Consider the following 18,832-nt stretch of genomic DNA (forward strand, 5'->3'; position numbering starts at 1 on the left):
GGCACGCTCGCACGGCTGCGGCGGAGCATCCATCCCTCGGGTCTGGGCGCAATACGCAGCAACAGCGCTGGCCGAGAGAACAGCGAGAAACGCCGAGGGCGTGCGAGAGGAGCTCAAAAGTTGCCTGATGTGCCTGGCTGTGCCTGCGCAGCGTGGGGCGAGGCCCGGCGGCGGCTGGGTGCTGCCTTGCGGTGCAGCGTTCGCTATCTCGCTGCGCCTTCGCACGGCCGGGGCGTACTGCGCTACCAGCAAGCTAGCTGTCAGCTCCGCCTCCTCCTGTTGGCCTCATCTCTCGAGTCAGACGCCACGAGCTCCTCTTCTCACCACCATCACCGCCACGAGCCCAAGCCCATCCGCCTCGTGTGCCTCCATCCGCTCGCACTCGCACGTCCTCGTCTCTCTCGCACACGCCCACTCCCAGCCGCCATGTCCGCCGCCGACGCCGAGCCGGCACAGCCGCAGCAGCAGCAGGCCCCGTCGTACCTGCAGCAGGGCGCCAACCTCGTCGCCGCCGGCGCCAGCGGCGCATACAACGTCGCGGCCAACACGTACGCGGCACTGCCGGCCGTGCTGCCCTCCACGCGGGCGGCACAGGCCGAGGAGACGCAGCAGCAGCTGGACGCGCAGCAGCCGCAGCAGGCGACGCAGGATGGCGAGTCCGCGGCTAGTGGAGCGGACTGTGGTAGAGATGCACGCTCGGCCAAGGAGCAGCGCATCCATGAGACGGAGCAGTCGGGACGTGAGTGCTGTGCAGGATGGGCCTAGAGCAGGCGAGGGCTGCAATGCCGCTGGCCTGCGCGACGCCTGTGCTGACCCCACCCACAGCATCAGACCCCGCACGCCTCAACAAGTCGCAGCAAGAGCTCGGCACCGAGTACGACGTTCCCACGTGAGTCGGTCTCGAGCTGGCAGCCAGTGCTCACCGTGCTGACTGTCCTCGCAGCTCTGCCGGCGTAGGCACGACGCTGAGCGCCGACGCCCGCGCTCTGGACGCCGCACGCGCGGCCAAGGGCAACGGCGCCGCCGCCCACGTGCCGGAGGACTACACGGCCGAGCCGACGCCGGGCGACGAGGACCACGCATGCGCCATGATGGCGGGCGACAAGGCGAGCCGCAGCAGCTCCGGCGGCGCGACCTCTGCGTCTGCGTCTGCAGCGAGCGATGCGACGGCGCCGACGAGCACCGAGGAGCAGCTGAGCGGCGGTGCGGTTCAGAAGCACAAGGTCGGCCTCGGCGCCAAGCTCAAGGGTGCGACGATCGTCGCGGCCGGCAAGCTGACGCGCAACGAGGAGAAGGTGCAGCACGGCAAGGCCGTCAAGCACGGCGAGGAGTGAGGCGCGAGGGAGAAGCGGGTTCGGCTTTGGGTCTGAGGCGCAGCTCTTGATATCCACACTCTTGTCACGCACATACACGCACTCCAGAGTCTCAGACTACCGACTGTTGCCTGGCCAGGGACAGGAGCTGCTTGTCGGAGGAGGGCATCGCACGCCCAGCCCAGCGACACGACGTGCCTTGAGCTCCGTGCCGGCCGTCAGTGGACAGCAGCGGGGTGTGAGAGCCCGGCGCCCCCTGCGCGTCACCAGCCGCGAGATATTGCGTGCAAAAGCAGCTCGCAGAGGAGCGTCAAGGGCTCGTTGACGGCCGAAGAGGCAGGCAGCCACGGCAGCCCGCTGAGAAAGCGCGGCGCGTGGTTCGCTCCGACCGGCGCGGGAGCAGCGGGCGAGGCGGCGGAAGCGCGGTTGGCGGCGCGGCAAAACCCTCGCGCGCCCTGCACCCCCCACTTTCTTCTCACCCCTCATCCTCACACACGATGCGCACCTTCTCGCGCCCCACTGCGGCCGCACTGCGCACGGCCAGTGCACGTCCCGTGCGTCGGCTTGCCACGCATGCCGCGTTGCCGGCGAGCGCTGCCGGCGTGCCGCAGACGTTCATCGAGAAGGTCATCCAGTCGCACGCCGTCGACCTGCGCCGCGGGCAGCGCGTGCTCGCCGGCGACTACCTCGCCATTCGCCCCGCGCAGGTCATGACGCACGACAACACGGGGCCGTGCATCTCCAAGTGAGTGCGGGTGCGCAGAGGTGCGGCAGGCAGTCAGATCTGGCGCATACAGGTGCACGGCGGGCGAGCTTGGTGGCAGGCAAGCGATGTGGCCGGCGATGTGGCAGGCCGGCGGTGTGGCAAGCATGCTGCACTGCAGGCCACGCGCAAAGAGTTGCAAAGAGAGACTGCTGCAACGCCGGTGCACATCGCACTGCAGCGCACTGCAAGGCTGGGTCACTCGGCTGGGCCGCTCGGCTGACGCTGCACCAGATTCCGCTCCATCGGCGCCACACAGATCAAGAACCCCGCACAGGTCGTCTTTGCGCTGGACCACGACGTGCAGAACAAGTCGGCCAAAAACCTCGAAAAGTACTCGAAGATCGAGACGTTTGCGCGGCAGCAGGGCGTCGACTTCTACCCCGCGGGCCGCGGCATCGGGCACCAGGTCATGGTCGAGGAGGGCTACGCGTTTCCGCAGACGCTCGCCGTCGCCTCGGACAGCCACAGCAACATGTACGGCGGCGTCGGCTGCGTCGGCACGCCCGTCGTGCGCACCGACGCCGCCGCCATCTGGGCGACGGGGCAGACGTGGTGGCAGATTCCCGAGGTCGTCAAGGTCGAGCTCAGCGGCCGCCTGCCCGCCGGCGTGACGGGCAAGGACGTGATCGTGGCGCTCTGCGGCTACTTCAACGAGGACCAGGTGCTCAACGCCGCCATCGAGTTCACCGGCGACGGCATCGACGCGCTCAGCGTCGACGAGCGCCTGGCGATCGCCAACATGACGACGGAGTGGGGCGCGCTGGCCGGCGTCTTTCCCGTCGACAACGTCACGCTGAGCTGGTACGAGGCGGCGATCCGGCGCATGGACAAGCTCAACTTCCAGGTCGGCTCGTCGCCGAGCCGGTCAGCGTCGCACCCGCGCCTCAATATGGAGCGCCTCGACGACCTCTCGCGCAACATCATCACGCCCGATGCAGACGCCTTCTACTCGAAGCACCTGCGCCTCGACCTCTCCACGCTGGCGCCGCACGTCAGTGGGCCCAACAGCGTCAAGGTCTCCACGCCGCTGTCTTCGCTGGCACAGCAGAACATCGCCATCCACAAGGCGTATCTTGTGTCGTGCGTCAACTCGCGCGCCTCGGACCTGAAGGCTGCGGCGGACGTCATGCGCGGCAAGAAGGTTGCCGATGGCGTCGAGTTCTACGTGGCCGCCGCGAGCAGCGTCGTGCAGCGCGAGAGCGAGGAGGCGGGCCACTGGGGCGACCTGCTGGCTGCCGGCGCGCGGCCACTGCCGGCAGGCTGCGGGCCGTGCATCGGCCTTGGCGTGGGTCTGCTGGAGGATGGCGAGGTCGGCATCTCGGCGACAAATCGCAACTACAAGGGCCGCATGGGCAGTCCCAACGCGATGGCCTATCTTGCCAGCCCGGCCGTCGTCGCTGCGAGTGCCGTCGAGGGCCGCATCTGCGCGCCGGGCGAGCTCGACCCCGCGCTGCTGCCGGCAGCTGACGGCCTGCAGTTCTCGATGACGCTCGGTACGAAGGCGGCGCCGTCTGGCGCGTCCGAGGACGGCACCGGCCCGAGCCCCGACGCCGCGGCGAGCGAGGACCTGCTGCTGCCCGGCTTCCCGACGGCCTTCACGGGCCCGCTCGTCTTTGCGCCGCAGGACAACCTCAACACCGACGGCATCTACCCGGGCAAGTACACGTACCAGGACGACATTACGGCCGAGCGGCAGGCCGAGGTCGTGATGGAGAACTACGACCCCAACTTTGCCGCCACGGTGGCCTCGCTGCGCAGCTCTGCCTCGGGCTCGACGCCGGACGGCGCGCGCCGCGGCGTCGTGCTCGTGAGCGGCTACAACTTCGGCACGGGCTCGTCGCGCGAGCAGGCCGCCACGGCGCTCAAGCACGCCGGCGTGCCCCTCGTGCTCGCCGGCAGCTTTGGCGACATTTTCAAGCGCAACGCCATCAACAACGGCCTCGTGTGCCTCGAGTGCCCCGAGCTCGTCGACGACCTGACGCGCGAGTACGCGCGCGACGGCGCGCGCGGCGCCGGCGGCAAGCAGCAGGGCGAGATCAGCGTGCTGCTGCAGGGCGCCGACATTAGCGTGTCGAGCGCCGACGGCAAGCTGACGCTCAAGCTGGCCGACGGCACGGAGCGCATCTACACGACGCGGCCTGCGGGCGTCGGCGCGGCCGTGCAGGACATCTGGACCGCGGGCGGCCTCGAGGCATGGGTCAAGCGGCGCATCGGCGCGGCATGAGCCGGGGATGACATCGACATATGTTACAGATGGATGGGCCTGATACACGGAGCAGAGGAGAGATGCAGCGCCTAGGGCGCTGCTCGTGAGGTCGTGCTGGATGAGGGGGGCGCAAGGAAGTCTGTACGATGGAGGGAGTCAGTGACGGCAGAGCGCGTCCCGCAAGTGCCGCCTGATACGCACGCAGATGCAGCGTCAAGTCCTTGGCGCCCGAGGTCAGCTCGGCGAGGGCACGCATGATGCTGCGCGGGAAGCTGTGCTCCACGCTGGCCGCCTTGACCTGCATGGAGATCGAGATGATGGCCTGCGGAAGATGATCAGCCTTGCGTCGCCCGCACTGCGGCAGGTCGACTCACCCGAACAAAGTGACTCGACTCCTCCCACAGACGGCGGCCGTCGGCCGCATTGACGTGGAAGGACGAGTCGCCGGTGGCCTCCTGCTCGGCCTCGGCGTCCTCCTGCACCTTGTCGAGCGTGCTGACGAGGCGGCGCGTCAGCTCGCCCGTGCTGACGCCGAGCTCGCGCAGCTCGCGCAGTCGCCGGCTGGCGCCCGTGCTCGACGAGCTGCTGCCGTCGTCGAACGCGTCTGAGCTGTGCGGGCCGCGCGCCGAGCTCGGGCTCAGCGTCGCCTTGATGGATGACTCGGGTGTGGGCGACATCGGGCCTGCGCCGCGCACGCCAAGCGACGCGAGGTGCTCGAGCAGCGAGGTCCAAACGCCAGACGCCACTGAGGTCACTTGCGCGACAAGCTCGATGAGGTGTCCGTCGACGACGGGCCGGCCTTGGCCTGCGTATGTCGCAGTCGTGATCGGCATGGACGGCACTCGCGCCTCGCTGGCATTAGACGCGGCACGTTGGGCCCTGCGCGCTCCGAGCGGCGACTCGCTCACAGAGCGCGCGCTGCCCGGGAAGCGCATAGTGGCAGCAGGAGCCGAGACGCCGCCCCACTGCGCTTGCTGAGCAGCCATGCTGTGCGTGCCCTGCACGCCTGCCGTCTGGGCCGCGCCCGGCCCGGGCGTGTTCGGCGACCAGACCGATTCCTCGACTGCGCTGTCGGTCCCCGCGAAGCCTGCCGACGGCAGCGAAGGAGTGGCGTACGGAAGCGTGCCGGACGCAGGTGGTGCCCGTCGGCGCTGCGACGCAAGCTCGTCCGCATCAAAGGGCGGCAGCGAGCCCGGCAGAATCGTGGCGCCCTGTGCCACATCTTGTGCGCTGAATGAGCCGGCGTGCCGCCGTCTTTGCCCGCGCACGATGATCGAGGCGTTCGGACGTGCAGTCTTGAGCGCATTCGGAGACGTGGCCTCTGCGATGCTCGGAAGCGTCGACGTCGCCGGTGAGGTGTGCTGAGGTGTCCCAGCCGATGTCGACGGCGCCTGTGCCAGGTACGGCAGCACGGCGTCGACCTGCGGCGCCATGAGAGCCCACGCTGTGCTGACTTCGGCCATGCTGCCGTACAGCATGAGCAGCAGGGTTCGCGTATACCGCACATCGGCCTTGCTCTGCAGCGCCCGCAGCTGCAGTTGCAGAACGCTGACGACCTTGCGGAAGGTGGCCACGCTGTCGCGACTGGCAATTAGCACACCTCGGATGACCGACGGCTCAGGCGTGCCGCGACGCGACAGGCTGTCGAAGCGATCGAGCGAGTTGATGAGGGCGCCCATGCTCTTGCTCGCGACGTCGAGCACGCGGCGGAACTGGCCAGAGACGCGCTCGTCGGTGGCGAAAAGAATGTACTGCTTCAGCGCAGTGTGGATCTGGCTGAGCGCGTACAAGACGCCGCGTGTGGCGTCGACGAACTTGAGCACGGCATCCGGCACCGCCTTGCTGATCGTCGAAGGTGGCAGCGTCGACAGCCGACGGAAGTAGCTGTTGCGCTCGACCTCGACAGCACCCGAGTCGTCAGCGCCGGGTGCAGGTGGCATCTTGCCGGCAGTGGGTATTTGCCTGAGAGGCGAGGCGATCACAGGCCGTGCGTCGTTCCTCCGCAGCGCATCGAGTGGACTGCCGCCGCCGCTGCTGCTGCCCGCTGCGAACGACGACGTCAGGCTGAGCTTCCGCAGCCCGCTTGGTGCAGAGCCGCTCGGTGATGACGACGGTGTCTCCGCGTTCGCACTGTGCAACTGAGGCAATGGCGGCCGCCGCAGTGGCCCGAAGGGGCGACGCAGCGTGCTCTCGTTGCGTCCTTCGTCGGCACCCGCAGAAAGGCTCTCGAGTGACTCGGAGCTCTCGGTGCGGACAAAAGCCAGTGGACTCGAGAACGTGCGGAGCTCCGGCAGAGACTTCTTCGTCCGCAGCACGCCTCGCCTTGAGCTGTTGCCGGGCTGCCCGACAGAGTGCGAGTTGTTGCGCCCATGCCCGGAAGGCTTCGCGCCCTGAGCATCGCTGGTAGGTCCTCCGAGTTGCTCTGAGCCAGACGGGCCTTGATCCGGCGTCGCAATCGTCCGCGGAGCGTTGCCTGGCGCACTCTCGAGGGCCATGGGTGGTGTCGCCGGCAGCATCGGACGCGCGCTGTCGTCGACTGTGTCGTGCTCAACGTCCAGAACCGGGAGAGCGCTGTTCGGCGCCACGATTTCGCCTCTGGCACTCGTGCCTTGGGCGACGAAGGCGCTCTGAAGGTCCTCCTCCGCCTCTACCTGCACCTCGACATCTGCTTCCGCACGAGGCGCAGACGGCGAGTGATTGGCGTCATCGACCTCATCGACGACCGGCTCTCGGACCGGCTTGTCTGACTCTGCGAGCGCCGTCTCCTCCGCTGCCTCTTCAGCAGGTGCGGATTCGGCGACAGGAAGAACGAGCAGCTGGCCCACCTCTCGCTCGTCATCGCTGCCCGCACCTGTCGCCGGGTCTCTGGCGACTTCCCTTCTTCCGCCCGCAGGCGAAGAAACCGGTTCTGAAAGAGCTCGCGTGAGCCTCTGGGCTTGCCGCCCGCTGTGTTCGACCCACCTTGGTGCTCCTTGATCCAGCCCTTCACCTGCCCGATCCAGCCAGCCATGTGCCGGTCCTCCGCCTTCTTCTTGGCATTCGCGATGGCATCCTTTTCCTCGCGTCGGTCGCGCGCAGTAGACCCAGGCACGCTGCCAGGCAGCGGCAGCGACAGCTTGGGCACTGCGGGCATCACCGAGATGTGTGGTGGCGGCCACTCGATTGGATTCTGCTCTACCTTGAGGATGCGCAGATGACGCATGTGCGCCAGCCAGGCGGGCAGCCGCCGCAGGCGATTGTTCGATATTGAGAGCACCTGTGTGGGGTGTCAGACACGGTCAATGATCGGGGCCGCTCGACCAACTCACTCGCAAGTTGATCAGCCGCCCCGGATCGGCTGGCAGTTTGCGGATCTTGTTGCGGCTGATGTCGAGGATCTCGAGCGACGGCAGCTCGCAGAGCTAGGAAGGAGCAGCATGCTTCAGACCACTGTCTGTGCGCAGCATCGGCATCTCGCTGACTCACCACTTGCGGGAACTGCGAGATCATGTTGGCGCGGATGTTGAGGTAGCGCAGCCGCGAGAGCTGCGCGAAGTTGTCCGGCAGCCGCGTGATGATGTTGTAGCCCAGCGCGAGCCTGAGCAAGCAAGGAGTGATTAGGCCAGACAGCGGACAGTGCGACAGAGGAGGCACCGCTGCCGGAGAGCGCAAGCCGGCGGGCAGACAATCGCACCGGCATCGCCGGACCAAGCGCTGCCAGTTCCCTCGCACTCACCTGACGATCTCCTCGCGCAGCACATCGGCCATCTCATCCGGCAGCGAGGCAATCTTGCGATGGCACAGATCCAGCGTGTCCAGCGGCGTGCCGATGCTGCTGCTCTGCTGCGTGTGGCCGCGCGAGCCTGTCCTGCGGCTCGAGCCGCTCGGGACGCTCTGCTGCTCGTCGCGCCGCCCAGCCTCGACGCCAGCGCCATCGGGCCCAGCGGGTGAGAGCCGGAGCTCCACGATCAGCGCCATCAGCTCATCCTCGCCCGTGATCTCCGTCGCCCCTCGGCCAGTGGCGGCGCCTGTCTTGAGCGTGAGAGGCGCAGTCAGGGCGGCCGGTGCGGCGGCGTCCGCCAGCGAGTCGGTCGAGAGGCTGACAGGCGGAGCCAGCAGCGCACCTGCGTCGGAGCCGCGGTGCTGCAGCGCGCTGCTGGCATCCTCGCTGGCGGTGGCGAAGCTCTGAGTCGGGGAGACAGCGCCGTCGACGTCCAGGCGCGGATGCGCCATGGGCGCTGTGCGCGTGCGAGTGCCAGACTCGCGGCGACGGCAGCGTGCGGATAGAGCGGCGCAGAGGAAGCGGACGCCGCTGCAGCACTTGCCGCCGCGCCGAGGAGGATGCTGCGGCGAGTGCGGTGAGACGAGCCAGCCGCCTGCAGCTGAGGGCTGAGGGTGTGGTGGAGAGGGGCCAAGAGCTCTGGCCTGTGCGCGTCCGGGGGTCCGGCACGGCTGCTGACGTCAGCACCGCGCGCCCACAGCAGTGCCGCGACCAGCACGTCTGGCTTGGCTCCGCACCACCACCTCCATCCTCCTCTCCCTTGCCGCAGCCATGGCTCCTCCGGCTGCATCGGCCGCGGCGCCGCCCGCCAACGTCTCCGCCGTGCTGCCGCTCGAGCTCATGGACCGCTGCATCGGCAGCAGCGTGTGGGTCATCATGAAGAGCGACGGCCGCGAGATCGTCGGCACGCTCCGCGGCTTCGACGACTACGTCAGTGAGTACGCAAGCACGTGCCCTGTGGGCACGGGAGATGCAGACGGCGAGACCATGTCCCCGAGATAGGTATTTGTGTGGCTGGAGCATGAGCAGAGGCCGGCGAGCGCCGAGATCCGTCTCGGTGCTCGTCCCGGCGAGGCAAGGATGTCTCGTGGTCGCGCTGGCCTGGTCCACAATTGGCAGGCTTGTGGCTTGTGCCGCACAGCAACACAGCATCACTTTGTCGCCGTTGCGGCCAAAGGTCTGCCAACCCTCGTGCGTGGTCTGTGCATGGCAGCACAAGCAGAGGCAGTGGCTGCGCGCGAGGGCCAGCGCTTCGCACGGACGAGCGATGTGCCTTTGCAGCACCTGCACAGCCATGAGCTTGCTCTCGGGCGCATACTCTGCAGCGGTACGCAGAGCGCTGCAAGAAAGCCAGCTGCGCTCTTCCGTGGTAGTGTGGAAGCTCCACCGCGGGTTTGCTGACAAGTCGCTGCGCGCAGACATGGTGCTGGACGATGTGACGGAGTACGAGGGACGGGGGGACAGTCGCAAGGTGACGAAGCTGAAGCAGACGCTGCTCAACGGCGCCAACATCTGCCTGGTGAGTATGCTGCGCAGATATTGCCAGCGAGCCCTCGCGACATGCGCCGCAAGCGCAGGGCTGACTCTGGCCTCGCTCGCAGATGATCCCGGGCGGCACCGGCCCGTCCGAGTAGACCTCAGCGCCGAGCCGCCGCGCTTCCCACTCGAACACGATCGCGCGCTTTCTCGACGACGCAGCGTGACGTGTTCAGTTGTACAATTGAATACAGCCCTATTCTCGCCAGACATCGATCGCCCCGCCGCCGGACCACGCCTCCGTCACGAGCGCACCCATGCAGCCCAGCGCGCCGCCGCCCCAGACCATGCCCTCTGGATCGGCCTCCCAGTCGCCCGTCGCGGCGTTCGCTGCGGACTGCAGGCGCGCCTCCTCCTCGAGCCGTGCAGCCTCGCGCATTTGCTGCTTCTCGGCCTGCACTGCCGTCCACGCCTCGTCGCCGAGCTCCGCACGCGCCACGCCTGCGTGCTCGAACGCTTGCAGGGCCTGCCGGCAGCGCGCCTCGTGTCCTTCGCGCGGCAGGAGAGTGACGTGCGCGAGGCGCGGCAGTCGGCCTTGCTGTTGCGCGTCCATGACCAGCTCCAGGCAACGGACGCTTGGCTCGAAGACGCGCAGTCGGCTGATGCGGTGGCCGAGCATGCGCAGCAGGTCTTGCGAGAAGAGGCGACCATCGAGCTCGAGCTCAAGGGCAGCGTGGCTGGACACGATGCTTGACTGTGCGCCGTGTGCCGCTTCCAGTGCCTCGCTGAGATGCCGCGCGTACACGCGCTTGAGCCCGCCGAGGAAGAGGTGCGAGAGGCGCGATGCAGCCGGGCTGGCGAGGAATGCGCCGAGAGCTGGCCCGCTGACTGGCGATCGCCGGATCTCGAGCGACTCGAGCACTGTGTTGGAAGACCTGGCCATGCGCGTGAAGAGGGAGCCACCTGCCACAGCCGTTGCGCGGCTCGAAGTCAGCACGAGGCGGCGCAGCTCAGGCGCCCGTGCGATGGCGTCACCGAGGTCACTGGCTGCCTTGCTGACGCCCGCGGTGCCGCGGCAGGGGCAAGTCCGCAGGCCCGAAACGTTGAGCGAGCGCAGCGGCAGCGAGTCGAGGACGAGGGCGACCGAGTCGACGTCGCAGTGCTTCGTCTTGAAGGTCAGGTGTCGCAGGTCCGTGGCCCAAGTGCACAGCGCGACCGCCAGCGGCGCGCTGAAGGGCAGCGACGACTGCGCGACAGTGAGAGCGCGCAGATTCGGGCACAGACGCACGACGGCACCGAGCAGGCCGCCAGTTGCTGCGACGTCCACCGGGCCCCGATCTTCCTCCAGCGCGTGGAGGAGGCGCAGCAGCTCGCTCGTCTCGGAGCCGTGCAGCGTGCCAGGCTCCCACAGCACCAGATCGCGGATCGCCTCCGCCCGCGACTTGGCCGCCTTCACATCGCCCGCGGGCTTGCGAGGTAGCGGGTGCCCGGACGAGCAGCACGGTGCGCGCTGGCTGACATCCACTTGTGATGAGCAGCGTTGAATGAAGCGCAAGATCTGCTCGGCGCCACAGAGGCTAGCGCAGCTCGCCAGCGGCTTCGCGTAGATGTCCTTGGCTTGATGGCAGGCGAGCGACAGTTGAAGCAACGAGTCCGCGCAAAGCTGATCCGCGATCATGGCACTGAGAGGCAGCTCGGATCAGCCTCGTACCGGACGTCCCTCCATAAGGTGCTCACTGCACATCGGTCGGCAGCATCAAGAAATGGCTGCTGGCGGAGCGGGTCAGCGCATGAAGGGGCGCTGGAGGCACACGCCAGACCCACCTGGAGTGTGACATGTTGCCTTGCCACATTTTTGGATAGGCTTGGGGGATGGTGATGCGAGAAGCGAGGGGGAAGAGGTGCGAGTCTGTCTCTTGTGGCTCAGGTCCACGCTGATATAAGCCATGGCTCGCCGTGCCCCCTGCTGCCGACCGCGAGGGTCGCACGGACGTGCAGGCCGCTTGGCCGGCTCCGCAGGGGGTCAAGCGGAAGGCCGCTCCGCACTGTGGAGGGACGCTGCCGGGCACGTCACTCGACCGCAGAGGTGCCCGAGGGTTCCTGAGTGCTGATGCGAGGCGTGGGCACGCGATCCTCGAACGGCGCGCCGTGCGCGCGCGCGCGTTATCATGATCTTGCAACCGCGAGGGTCGCCTCACTACGCGCCAAGTCCACTTTGCGCGCCAGCGTGGCAGCGCCGAGCACCGCGCCCGGGCCGTGGGACGTCTCTACCGGTCGTCGTCGCTGCGCTGTACTCGTCCTAGCTCAGCGCAACGCATACCCTGCTGCGCCAGACATTCGCATCGGCGCTCCGGATCCACGGCTGCTCGCCGCGCAGCAGCGTGACCTCTTCGACTTCCGTCGTGCCGGCGTAGCGCTTGACGCGCGCGACTGGCGTCGTGCCCGAGCCGTCGAACTCGACCGTCTCGAGGTTCGGCAGGATGGTCGAGAGCTTGAGAACGCGCTGGCGCAGTGACTCGATGAAAGGCGGCGATGGCGAGCTGCGAAGGGTCATGGAGCCGTTCTGCGGGCCGCGGCTTGGCATAGAGAGCATGTGCAGAGGGAAGGAGAGCGAGGTGAGAGACGGAATGAGGGCGAAGATGGGCAGCCATGCGTCCTGTAGAGGTGAGGTTGATCAGCGAACGGCACGCCCTTGCAATGCTGCCGGGCCACGCACCAGGCTGCCGCTCGGCCTGCAGTCCAGCTTGACGCGCTGCAGCTTCGGTGCGTTGGCGAAGAGCACGCGGACGTCGGTTGGCCGAACGCCTAGGGCAAAGCTGCCCTCGAGCTCGATGAGTCCGCTCGCCTGGCTCAGGCCCTCCAAGATGCAGCGGCCCTGGGGCGTGGCGACCCAGTTCTGAGGAATGCCGAGGCCGAAGAGCATGGCATCGAAGCTGAGCAAGCAGCCGTCAGCTATGAGAAAGGAGCCAGGTCACATGCAACGCACCCAATGCCGCCGATGCTTCGCAACTTGTCGCGCTGGCCTCGGAGGATGTGCACTGCGGCCTCTGCGCTGCCCACAAAGTGTCTCAGCTTGGGCAGCGCATCGTCTGCGATGTTGTCGAGGTAGATGGCTCGGCCGCTCGCGTCTTCGACGGAAGGCAGCGAGAGGATCTCCAGGCCTGGGTGCCTGTCCATGAAGCGTGCGACCGCTTCTTCGTCTCCAGCGTGATGATGCGCCAGCTCGAGGATGCGCAGGTGCGGCCATGTGGCCTCGCTCAAGAGCCAGCCGGCATAAGCCACTGCACCGCCGCCGCCCGAAGGGCTGAAGCTGCCGAGTCGCAGCTCGGTCAGGCCCTGCTGCCGCGCGAGGCTCTGATCGAGCGCCGAGGGCGGCAATGCCGTGATTGCAGTCGAGGGCAGTGAGGTCGTGTAGTAGATCAGACGCGTCAAGTAGGGCGCATCGAAGATCTTGCACACGCTGCCGTGCACCTCACCGCTGACGTCGACGACTTCGACGTCGTGCAGATGCGGGCAGTCGCGCCAGATGAGCTGCCACAGGCTGTCCGGCAGGCCGCTCCCGCGCCATGTCAGAGAGGCGAGGCGAGAGGCGCGGCCGATGAAGCTGCGGAGCTCCGAGGTGTCGCCCTCGACATTGGGTGGCGCTTCGTACACGACGCGACGTACGAGTGGCGCTTGCTCGGACTTGGGCAGAGAGCCGGGCAGCTTGGTGGTGTACCACTTGAGGTGTGCCTGCAGCAGCGCATAACAAGATCGTGAAGCCAGCGCCAGCGCGAGAAGGTCCCGAGCGGAGAGGTGCGGCGCTAGCTCGAGGAGCAGCTCGGGCGGCAGGCGAGGCTCCTGCTCGCGATCAGGAGCTGGCGCCTCCTCGGCGAGAGGAGCAGGCTCATGCTCGATGCTCGTCTCTTGCGCAGTCTGCATTTCCGCCTCAGCCTTGCCCTCCGCTGCAGAAGAGGACGATAGCAGATAGTCGAGCGCCATCGCGGCGAGGAACGGCATAGCGCCCGCTCGTCTGCTGCCGTGATGAGTAGCGCAGCGGGAGCCCGCCCGGCAGGACGCTCTCGCAGTGGCGCCCGGCCAGCCTCTTGGTCGACGAACGCAGATGCCTTGCGTGTGCTCAGCCTGTCTTGTTACCGCTGCTCTTGCTGCCTTGATGATCTGGACGAGGTGCGGTGAGAGGCGTGTGCGCTGCTCAGGTGCTCCACATGATGGAGTGGCCCATGCGCAGGCGGCTCGATTTTGTAGTACCGCGTACACGTGACGTTATCCGCTGACATGAGCGAATACAACTGACTACAACTGCCGGCGGCGCAGGAAGATTGATGAGGCAGCTCAGGCGGCGCTGCTCCACACTTTCGTTCCCTCCACCACAACCACCATGTCCTTCGCACGCCTCCCAATCCGCACGCTCGCCCGCCTGCCCCGCGCGGCAGCCGCACCGCCCGCACGGCGCATGCTCCATGCGGCGCCCGTGCTGCGCACCGCGCGCGGCCGCGACGTTGGCACGGGCGCCGACCCGGGCTACTCGGCGCCCTCGAGCACCGCCAAGACGGACGCGGAGCCCGAGCAGCCGCCGGCGTCGCTCGACCACACCGACGACCCCTTCCCGCTGCCGTTCGACCCGCGCCTGCAGGGCCTGTCGCTCTCGAGCAAGTCGCAGACGGACAAGCTGCCGGGCGCCGTCGACTGGGAGGGCGGCCCGCCGCCGCTCAACGCAGACGAGATGGACCCCGAGACGCCCGTGCCGCTGCGCGTGCCCGGCCGCGGGCCCGACGACGAGACGCGCGAGAAGCGCATCGCGCGCCTCGTATACCAGGCGCGCAAGCGCGGCACGCTCGAGACGGACCTGCTGCTGAGCACGTTTGCGCGCGACCACCTGCACCAGCTGCCCGATGCTGAGGTCATCGAGTTTGACCTGGTGCGTCAAAGACGTCTCCTCTGCAGCTCTGACTTTGCTGACATCCGCGACAGCTCCTCGACGAGCCCGACTGGGACATCTACTACTGGCTCACGGAGCGCAAGCCCGTGCCGCAGCGCTGGAAGGCGTCGTTTGAGACCGAGGGCCGGCTGGGCCAGCGCCTGCGCGTCCACACCAAGAACGAGGACAAGGTGCTGCGGAGGATGCCGGCGCTGTAGAAGCGAGGTCAATGGTCACGCATGATAGCGATATGGGTGCGCAGGCTGCGGTGTGGGCGGAGCAGCACCCCACCCAGTTTGCTCGCATCTCGGCCTCAGGCAGGTTCGTGAGGGGTATTTGCATTGCTAGTGAGGTGCTTGCGAGCGCATACATGGGTCGAGAGGCATGAGCACGCCCCTGCGCCGTTGCGCCTCATCGATCCGGCGACGGCGGGTCGTAGTGCGTAATCTCTGCCACGGTCGGCGGCTCGACTTCGTGCGCGACGTGGTCGTGGCTGCCCTCCTCGGCCGTCACGACCTTGTCGTCGTGCCCGGCGTGATCATGCTCGTTGCCGCCGGACAGCGCGTCCGGGTGCGCGTCTGTCTCCTCCTCGTGCACGACGTGCTCGACGATGTCGGCATGCTGCTCGTTGCGAGCTGGAGGCTCCTCTGCGGCGCCCTGGGCCGGCTTCGAGCTACCCGACGCCGGCTCCTGCTCGTCCTCCCAGTGCTTGCGGTAGATGCGCACCTTCTGGCCGGCGCGTAGTGCTGGGTCGCCTCTGCGGCGCTCGCGCATTCGCTGCCTGTAGCGAGGAGTCAACGCCATCCACGCGCGTTGCGCTGCTCGGGCACTCACCTCTCCTCTGCCTCCTTGTCCTCCACCAGGATGTCGACGATGCCGAGCCGCTTGCGCTCTTCCTCCTCCTCCTTCTGCTTCTTCTTCGCCGCTGCGTCCTCATCCTCCTCCGTCCGGCTCACGTCGCCATCGTGCTCCGTGTCTATCGTCTCGTCCCCCACATTGTCCTCGCCATCGACCAGTGCACCGTATGTGCTGGCCGTAGCATTGGCACGCTTCTTCTTGCCCTTGCCGTGGCTGCCGCGCGCGCGTCCAACCTTGCTCTTCTGCTTCTTCTTGAGCTTGTGCCGCCGGATCGCGTCGTCATCCTCGTCGCGTGCGCGGCGCCGCTCCTCCTCCATGCCCACATCAACGGTCGGGTAGGCATAGTCGCCGTGCTTGAGCTTGCGCGACGCCTCGAAGATCTGCTCCTGCTCCTCGTCGGGATCGTCAAACTCCAGGCCCGACGAGTCGCCGTCAATGTCGTCAGGGTGCAGGTAGTTCCAGGCACGCTCGGCGCCGGCGACTGCAGCCACAGCGGCAAGGCGCGGATCGGCACGGCGGAGGCGGTCGCGCATCGACGCCTCGCCGCCGTTGGCCTCGACGTCGGAGTCTGGGTCGCTGTCGGTGTGCACGACCTCGTTCGCCTCGGTCGTGAGCAGCGGCGCGTAGCCCTCGCGGCTCATCACGTAGCGGTCGAGCCACTGCCGGAAGCTCGAGCCAGGGCCGCGGTGGCGCGTGCCGAGCGGCCCGTCGCGCGAGCCGTCGGCAGCGCTGCGCTGTGGCAGCCAGTACTTGGCTGTGGGTGCCGTGTCAGCGTGGCACTGAGAGACTGGCGCCATTGTGGCTCACCCTTGCCGCCCTGCGTGTACCGCAGGCCCGCTCTGCTGCGCCGCACGCGTCCAAGGCCCTGGTGCACGACGCCCTCGCTCGGCTCGAACATCTGATAGCCGTAGCCCTTGCCGCTCAGCGTGCCGACGCTGTCGGCGAGCACGTCGTAGCCGCCAGTGGCATCGCGAAGCGCGTAGAGCGCCGGCAGACGCGCGGCATAGTGCGCAAAGGGGTCGACGTAGTCGCGCGGCGAGAAGGCGTATGCGTGTCCGATCGCGAAGAGCGGCATCTCCAGCGAGATGAGCATGTCCTGCACGGCGATGGGCAGCTGCGACGGATCATCGACGGGTCCGACTGGGCATGCATACGTCAGTGTATGGCTCGTGGCTCTGCTTCGGAGCGCACGCACTGTTCTTGATGAGGCCTGCAGCGACGAGGATCGAGATGGCAAGGCCCTGCCAGAAGCTGAAGAAGATGATGCCCTGCAGCGAGCGTGTGAGCTCTGTGTGGCGCTGCGAGCGGCACGCTGCGCTCACCTTGATGCAGAGGAACTTGGACGTCACGCGGAACGGAGCGAGGTCCTCGGACAGGCAGGCCCAGAACATGCCGAGGCAGTAGAGCGAGAGGAACACGCTGATGTCTGTGTGAATGTGTCAGGCGTGCGGAGCCGACGTACAGCCAGCGTCACTCACTGTACACAAAGCTGACATAGCTGTAGCCATTGGTCCAGCTCCAGCTGCCCTCCTCGTAGCAGTCGAAGCTCTTGAACAGCACCGTCGCGACGGCCAGCACCGGCTTGACCTGGACGTATTCTGCGAGTAGGTGAGCTGTGTGTGCCATGCGGTGGAGCGCGGCATAGCTCACGCAAGATGCCACGCTTGAGCGCCAGGAACGTGTAGGGGTCGCTGCCGCCAGCGCGTCAGCCTCAGCGGCACTGCAGTCCCGAGCGCAGCACTCACCTGACGTCCATGGGCCGCAGCACAAAATTGAAGGGGAACGGGTGCTTCGTCGGCGGCCGGCCGTGCGCGAGGATGAGCAGGCTGCGCTCGCCTCCGAGGTACTCGACGAGCAGCGCGAAGAAGCAGTAGCTGGGGCGGGCGATGTGAGCATGCCTGCTCGCGAGTCGCTGCGTTGTCGACTCGGCGGACACTCCCAGTTCTGGCCGCCGCCGCACTGGCATCGACTGCCGTCGCGTGCTAGCGAACCTGGTCTGTCCTGCCAGCTGTTCCCTCGCCGCATCACAGTGCCCGCTCTATGCAGTGTCGCGCTGCTACTGTCCGCCGTCGCACGTCGCCCCTCCCTCACATCGCCGCGCATCGCCTATCTCGCACTCACATGACAAACGCCTCGTACAGATCGCGCACGAGGTCGATGAAGAAGGCACCCTCCAGGCTCGTGATGCTCGCCAGGCTGCTGAGGCTGTAGATGGGCACCATGACGAGCAGGCGCACGACGCTGCGCTGCAGCACGGGCTTGCGGTAGGCGCGCAGGTGTGCGTTGATCGAGTAGAGCGAGAGCAGCGTCGAGAAGAGCGCCGCCGAGGCGCAGGCGACGATGATGGGGAATGGCAGCGACGTCTTGGACGCTGTCACGACGGCTTGCTGGCCCTGCGCCCACAGCGGCGCGGCAGCACGTAGGCCATCCATGGCGGGGCGGGAAGAGTGGAGGGGCACGGAAGAGACGTGTGCCACGCGCGCGTCAGCCGCCGCCGTTGCGCAGAGGGCCAGGTGCGGCAGCTGGCAGCTGGCAGATGCGCGGAGGAGGGCGGTGCGGCGGGAGCAGGCCCGGTGGTGCGAGGCTGGCTTGCGGTGTCAGAGAGTGGAGGGAAGGAGGCGGGCGCCTGTTGGACGGGCCCTTCCGTTCGCTGCGCGCGTCGCGCCTTTTGCTGCGCGTGGCGCTCCTTACAGATCCGCGGCGCGGGCCCGTCGGAGCACCGCGCCTCATCCATCTTCAAACGTCTCGCAAGGCCAGATCTCGGCCCACGCAGGGAGAGCCGAGAGGTCTTTGCGGTGCGGATGTCGTCCATCTGCTCGGCGCCGTCTCTGAGCGCTGGTGAGGAGGCCACGGCGAGCGAGGAATGGCCAAGTCGGACCGCCACAAGACAGCTGCGCACGTCCTTGCGTCACTGGCACGCGCTCGCCAGCTCGCTGCGGTCTCCAAGGTGCTGCGCACGGCTCAGCCTGCTGCTGGGGAGTAGGCAGAACGACGTGGATGCTGCGTGCTCCGCCAGAGGTGCACCGCACGCAACGCCCATCCCCGGCGCTACCAGGGCCTCTCGCGCCTCTCCCTCGCTCCGCTGCACAAGCCTGTCCCAAATGTTTGAAACGTTTGAAACCTGTAGCATTTGAACCCAGGGAATATAGCGAACGTTTGGCAAACGTTTGCAAGGTTTGGGCAGGATTTGAACCCGGTTCAAGGAGGGGGACCGTCCCAGCAGCACGCGCTCTCGGTCATCTGGGAGATGACGTGAGGGCTTGCCTTGCACGCCGTGTCTAGAACACCTTCCCGGAACCCTCCAACATCTAGGGCCCAATAGTATAGGCGCAGTATACCTCATCCGGGGAGGAGGACGCTGCTGGGACGGGGATGGCCTCCCTCGAGGCGGCGGAGTGAGGTGAGGCTGACGCGCCCGCTCGGCGTTAAGGTTAGCGCGGCGCGCGTGCCGAGGGTCCGCGGCCGCGGCGGCGCGGCACGCTTTCGGAGCCGCCGGCAGCGCATGCCGCACGGACGCCCACGAGGGTGGAGGCGA

The 18,832-nt window shown here is 67.5% G+C and overlaps 10 protein-coding genes across 10 annotated transcripts; 4 read left to right on the forward strand and 6 right to left on the reverse strand.

Annotated features, from left to right (window-relative positions):
- The first annotated feature begins 45 nt into the window (after nucleotides 1-45).
- Nucleotides 46-1,433, forward strand: FA09DRAFT_327690 (hypothetical protein). The gene is made up of 3 exons (XM_025741486.1): nucleotides 46-739; nucleotides 826-889; nucleotides 944-1,433. Exons 1-3 carry the CDS (start codon nucleotides 427-429, stop codon nucleotides 1,332-1,334), a joined length of 768 nt encoding a protein of 255 aa, XP_025601256.1. The 5' UTR covers nucleotides 46-426; the 3' UTR covers nucleotides 1,335-1,433.
- Nucleotides 1,383-1,983, reverse strand: FA09DRAFT_121837 (hypothetical protein). The gene has a single exon (XM_025739038.1). It carries the CDS (start codon nucleotides 1,797-1,799, stop codon nucleotides 1,431-1,433), a length of 369 nt encoding a protein of 122 aa, XP_025601257.1. The 5' UTR covers nucleotides 1,800-1,983; the 3' UTR covers nucleotides 1,383-1,430.
- FA09DRAFT_327691 (homoaconitase) lies at nucleotides 1,798-4,411 on the forward strand. Its single transcript, XM_025741487.1, has 2 exons — nucleotides 1,798-2,058; nucleotides 2,311-4,411. The coding sequence occupies exons 1-2, from the start codon at nucleotides 1,811-1,813 to the stop codon at nucleotides 4,301-4,303; spliced, it is 2,241 nt and encodes a 746-aa protein (XP_025601258.1). The 5' UTR covers nucleotides 1,798-1,810; the 3' UTR covers nucleotides 4,304-4,411.
- On the reverse strand, nucleotides 4,261-7,885 carry FA09DRAFT_121766 (hypothetical protein). The gene is made up of 6 exons (XM_025739037.1): nucleotides 7,751-7,885; nucleotides 7,594-7,686; nucleotides 7,247-7,541; nucleotides 4,660-7,193; nucleotides 4,487-4,607; nucleotides 4,261-4,424 (listed from the first exon to the last, which is right to left on the reverse strand). The coding sequence occupies exons 1-6, from the start codon at nucleotides 7,772-7,774 to the stop codon at nucleotides 4,375-4,377; spliced, it is 3,117 nt and encodes a 1,038-aa protein (XP_025601259.1). The 5' UTR covers nucleotides 7,775-7,885; the 3' UTR covers nucleotides 4,261-4,374.
- An 893-nt stretch (nucleotides 7,886-8,778) lies between these two features.
- On the forward strand, nucleotides 8,779-9,728 carry FA09DRAFT_121867 (LSM-domain-containing protein). Its single transcript, XM_025739039.1, has 3 exons — nucleotides 8,779-8,979; nucleotides 9,464-9,564; nucleotides 9,647-9,728. The coding sequence occupies exons 1-3, from the start codon at nucleotides 8,817-8,819 to the stop codon at nucleotides 9,677-9,679; spliced, it is 297 nt and encodes a 98-aa protein (XP_025601260.1). The 5' UTR covers nucleotides 8,779-8,816; the 3' UTR covers nucleotides 9,680-9,728.
- A 49-nt stretch (nucleotides 9,729-9,777) lies between these two features.
- Nucleotides 9,778-11,359, reverse strand: FA09DRAFT_336372 (hypothetical protein; the record flags this gene model as incomplete). Its single annotated transcript, XM_025743877.1, has 3 exons — nucleotides 9,778-11,203; nucleotides 11,259-11,291; nucleotides 11,346-11,359. 3 exons carry the CDS (start codon nucleotides 11,357-11,359, stop codon nucleotides 9,778-9,780), a joined length of 1,473 nt encoding a protein of 490 aa, XP_025601261.1.
- A 461-nt stretch (nucleotides 11,360-11,820) lies between these two features.
- Nucleotides 11,821-13,502, reverse strand: FA09DRAFT_336373 (hypothetical protein; the record flags this gene model as incomplete). The annotated part of the gene is made up of 3 exons (XM_025743878.1): nucleotides 11,821-12,177; nucleotides 12,238-12,454; nucleotides 12,508-13,502. The coding sequence occupies 3 exons, from the start codon at nucleotides 13,500-13,502 to the stop codon at nucleotides 11,821-11,823; spliced, it is 1,569 nt and encodes a 522-aa protein (XP_025601262.1).
- A 742-nt stretch (nucleotides 13,503-14,244) lies between these two features.
- Nucleotides 14,245-14,657, forward strand: FA09DRAFT_293008 (DUF339-domain-containing protein; the record flags this gene model as incomplete). The annotated part of the gene is made up of 2 exons (XM_025740034.1): nucleotides 14,245-14,439; nucleotides 14,493-14,657. The coding sequence occupies 2 exons, from the start codon at nucleotides 14,245-14,247 to the stop codon at nucleotides 14,655-14,657; spliced, it is 360 nt and encodes a 119-aa protein (XP_025601263.1).
- Nucleotides 14,658-14,753: 96 nt separating this feature from the next.
- FA09DRAFT_327694 (hypothetical protein) lies at nucleotides 14,754-15,222 on the reverse strand. Its single transcript, XM_025741488.1, has one exon. The coding sequence runs from the start codon at nucleotides 15,211-15,213 to the stop codon at nucleotides 14,851-14,853; it is 363 nt and encodes a 120-aa protein (XP_025601264.1). The 5' UTR covers nucleotides 15,214-15,222; the 3' UTR covers nucleotides 14,754-14,850.
- Nucleotides 15,223-15,269: 47 nt separating this feature from the next.
- Nucleotides 15,270-17,729, reverse strand: FA09DRAFT_293393 (DUF300-domain-containing protein; the record flags this gene model as incomplete). Its single annotated transcript, XM_025740047.1, has 8 exons — nucleotides 15,270-16,051; nucleotides 16,105-16,437; nucleotides 16,493-16,565; nucleotides 16,620-16,723; nucleotides 16,776-16,895; nucleotides 16,948-16,988; nucleotides 17,043-17,171; nucleotides 17,419-17,729. 8 exons carry the CDS (start codon nucleotides 17,727-17,729, stop codon nucleotides 15,270-15,272), a joined length of 1,893 nt encoding a protein of 630 aa, XP_025601265.1.
- Between the last annotated feature and the right edge of the window lie 1,103 nt (nucleotides 17,730-18,832).

Source organism: Tilletiopsis washingtonensis (genome assembly GCF_003144115.1).
Source record: "Tilletiopsis washingtonensis strain MCA 4186 unplaced genomic scaffold FA09scaffold_2, whole genome shotgun sequence".
NCBI lineage: Eukaryota > Fungi > Basidiomycota > Exobasidiomycetes > Entylomatales > Tilletiopsis > Tilletiopsis washingtonensis.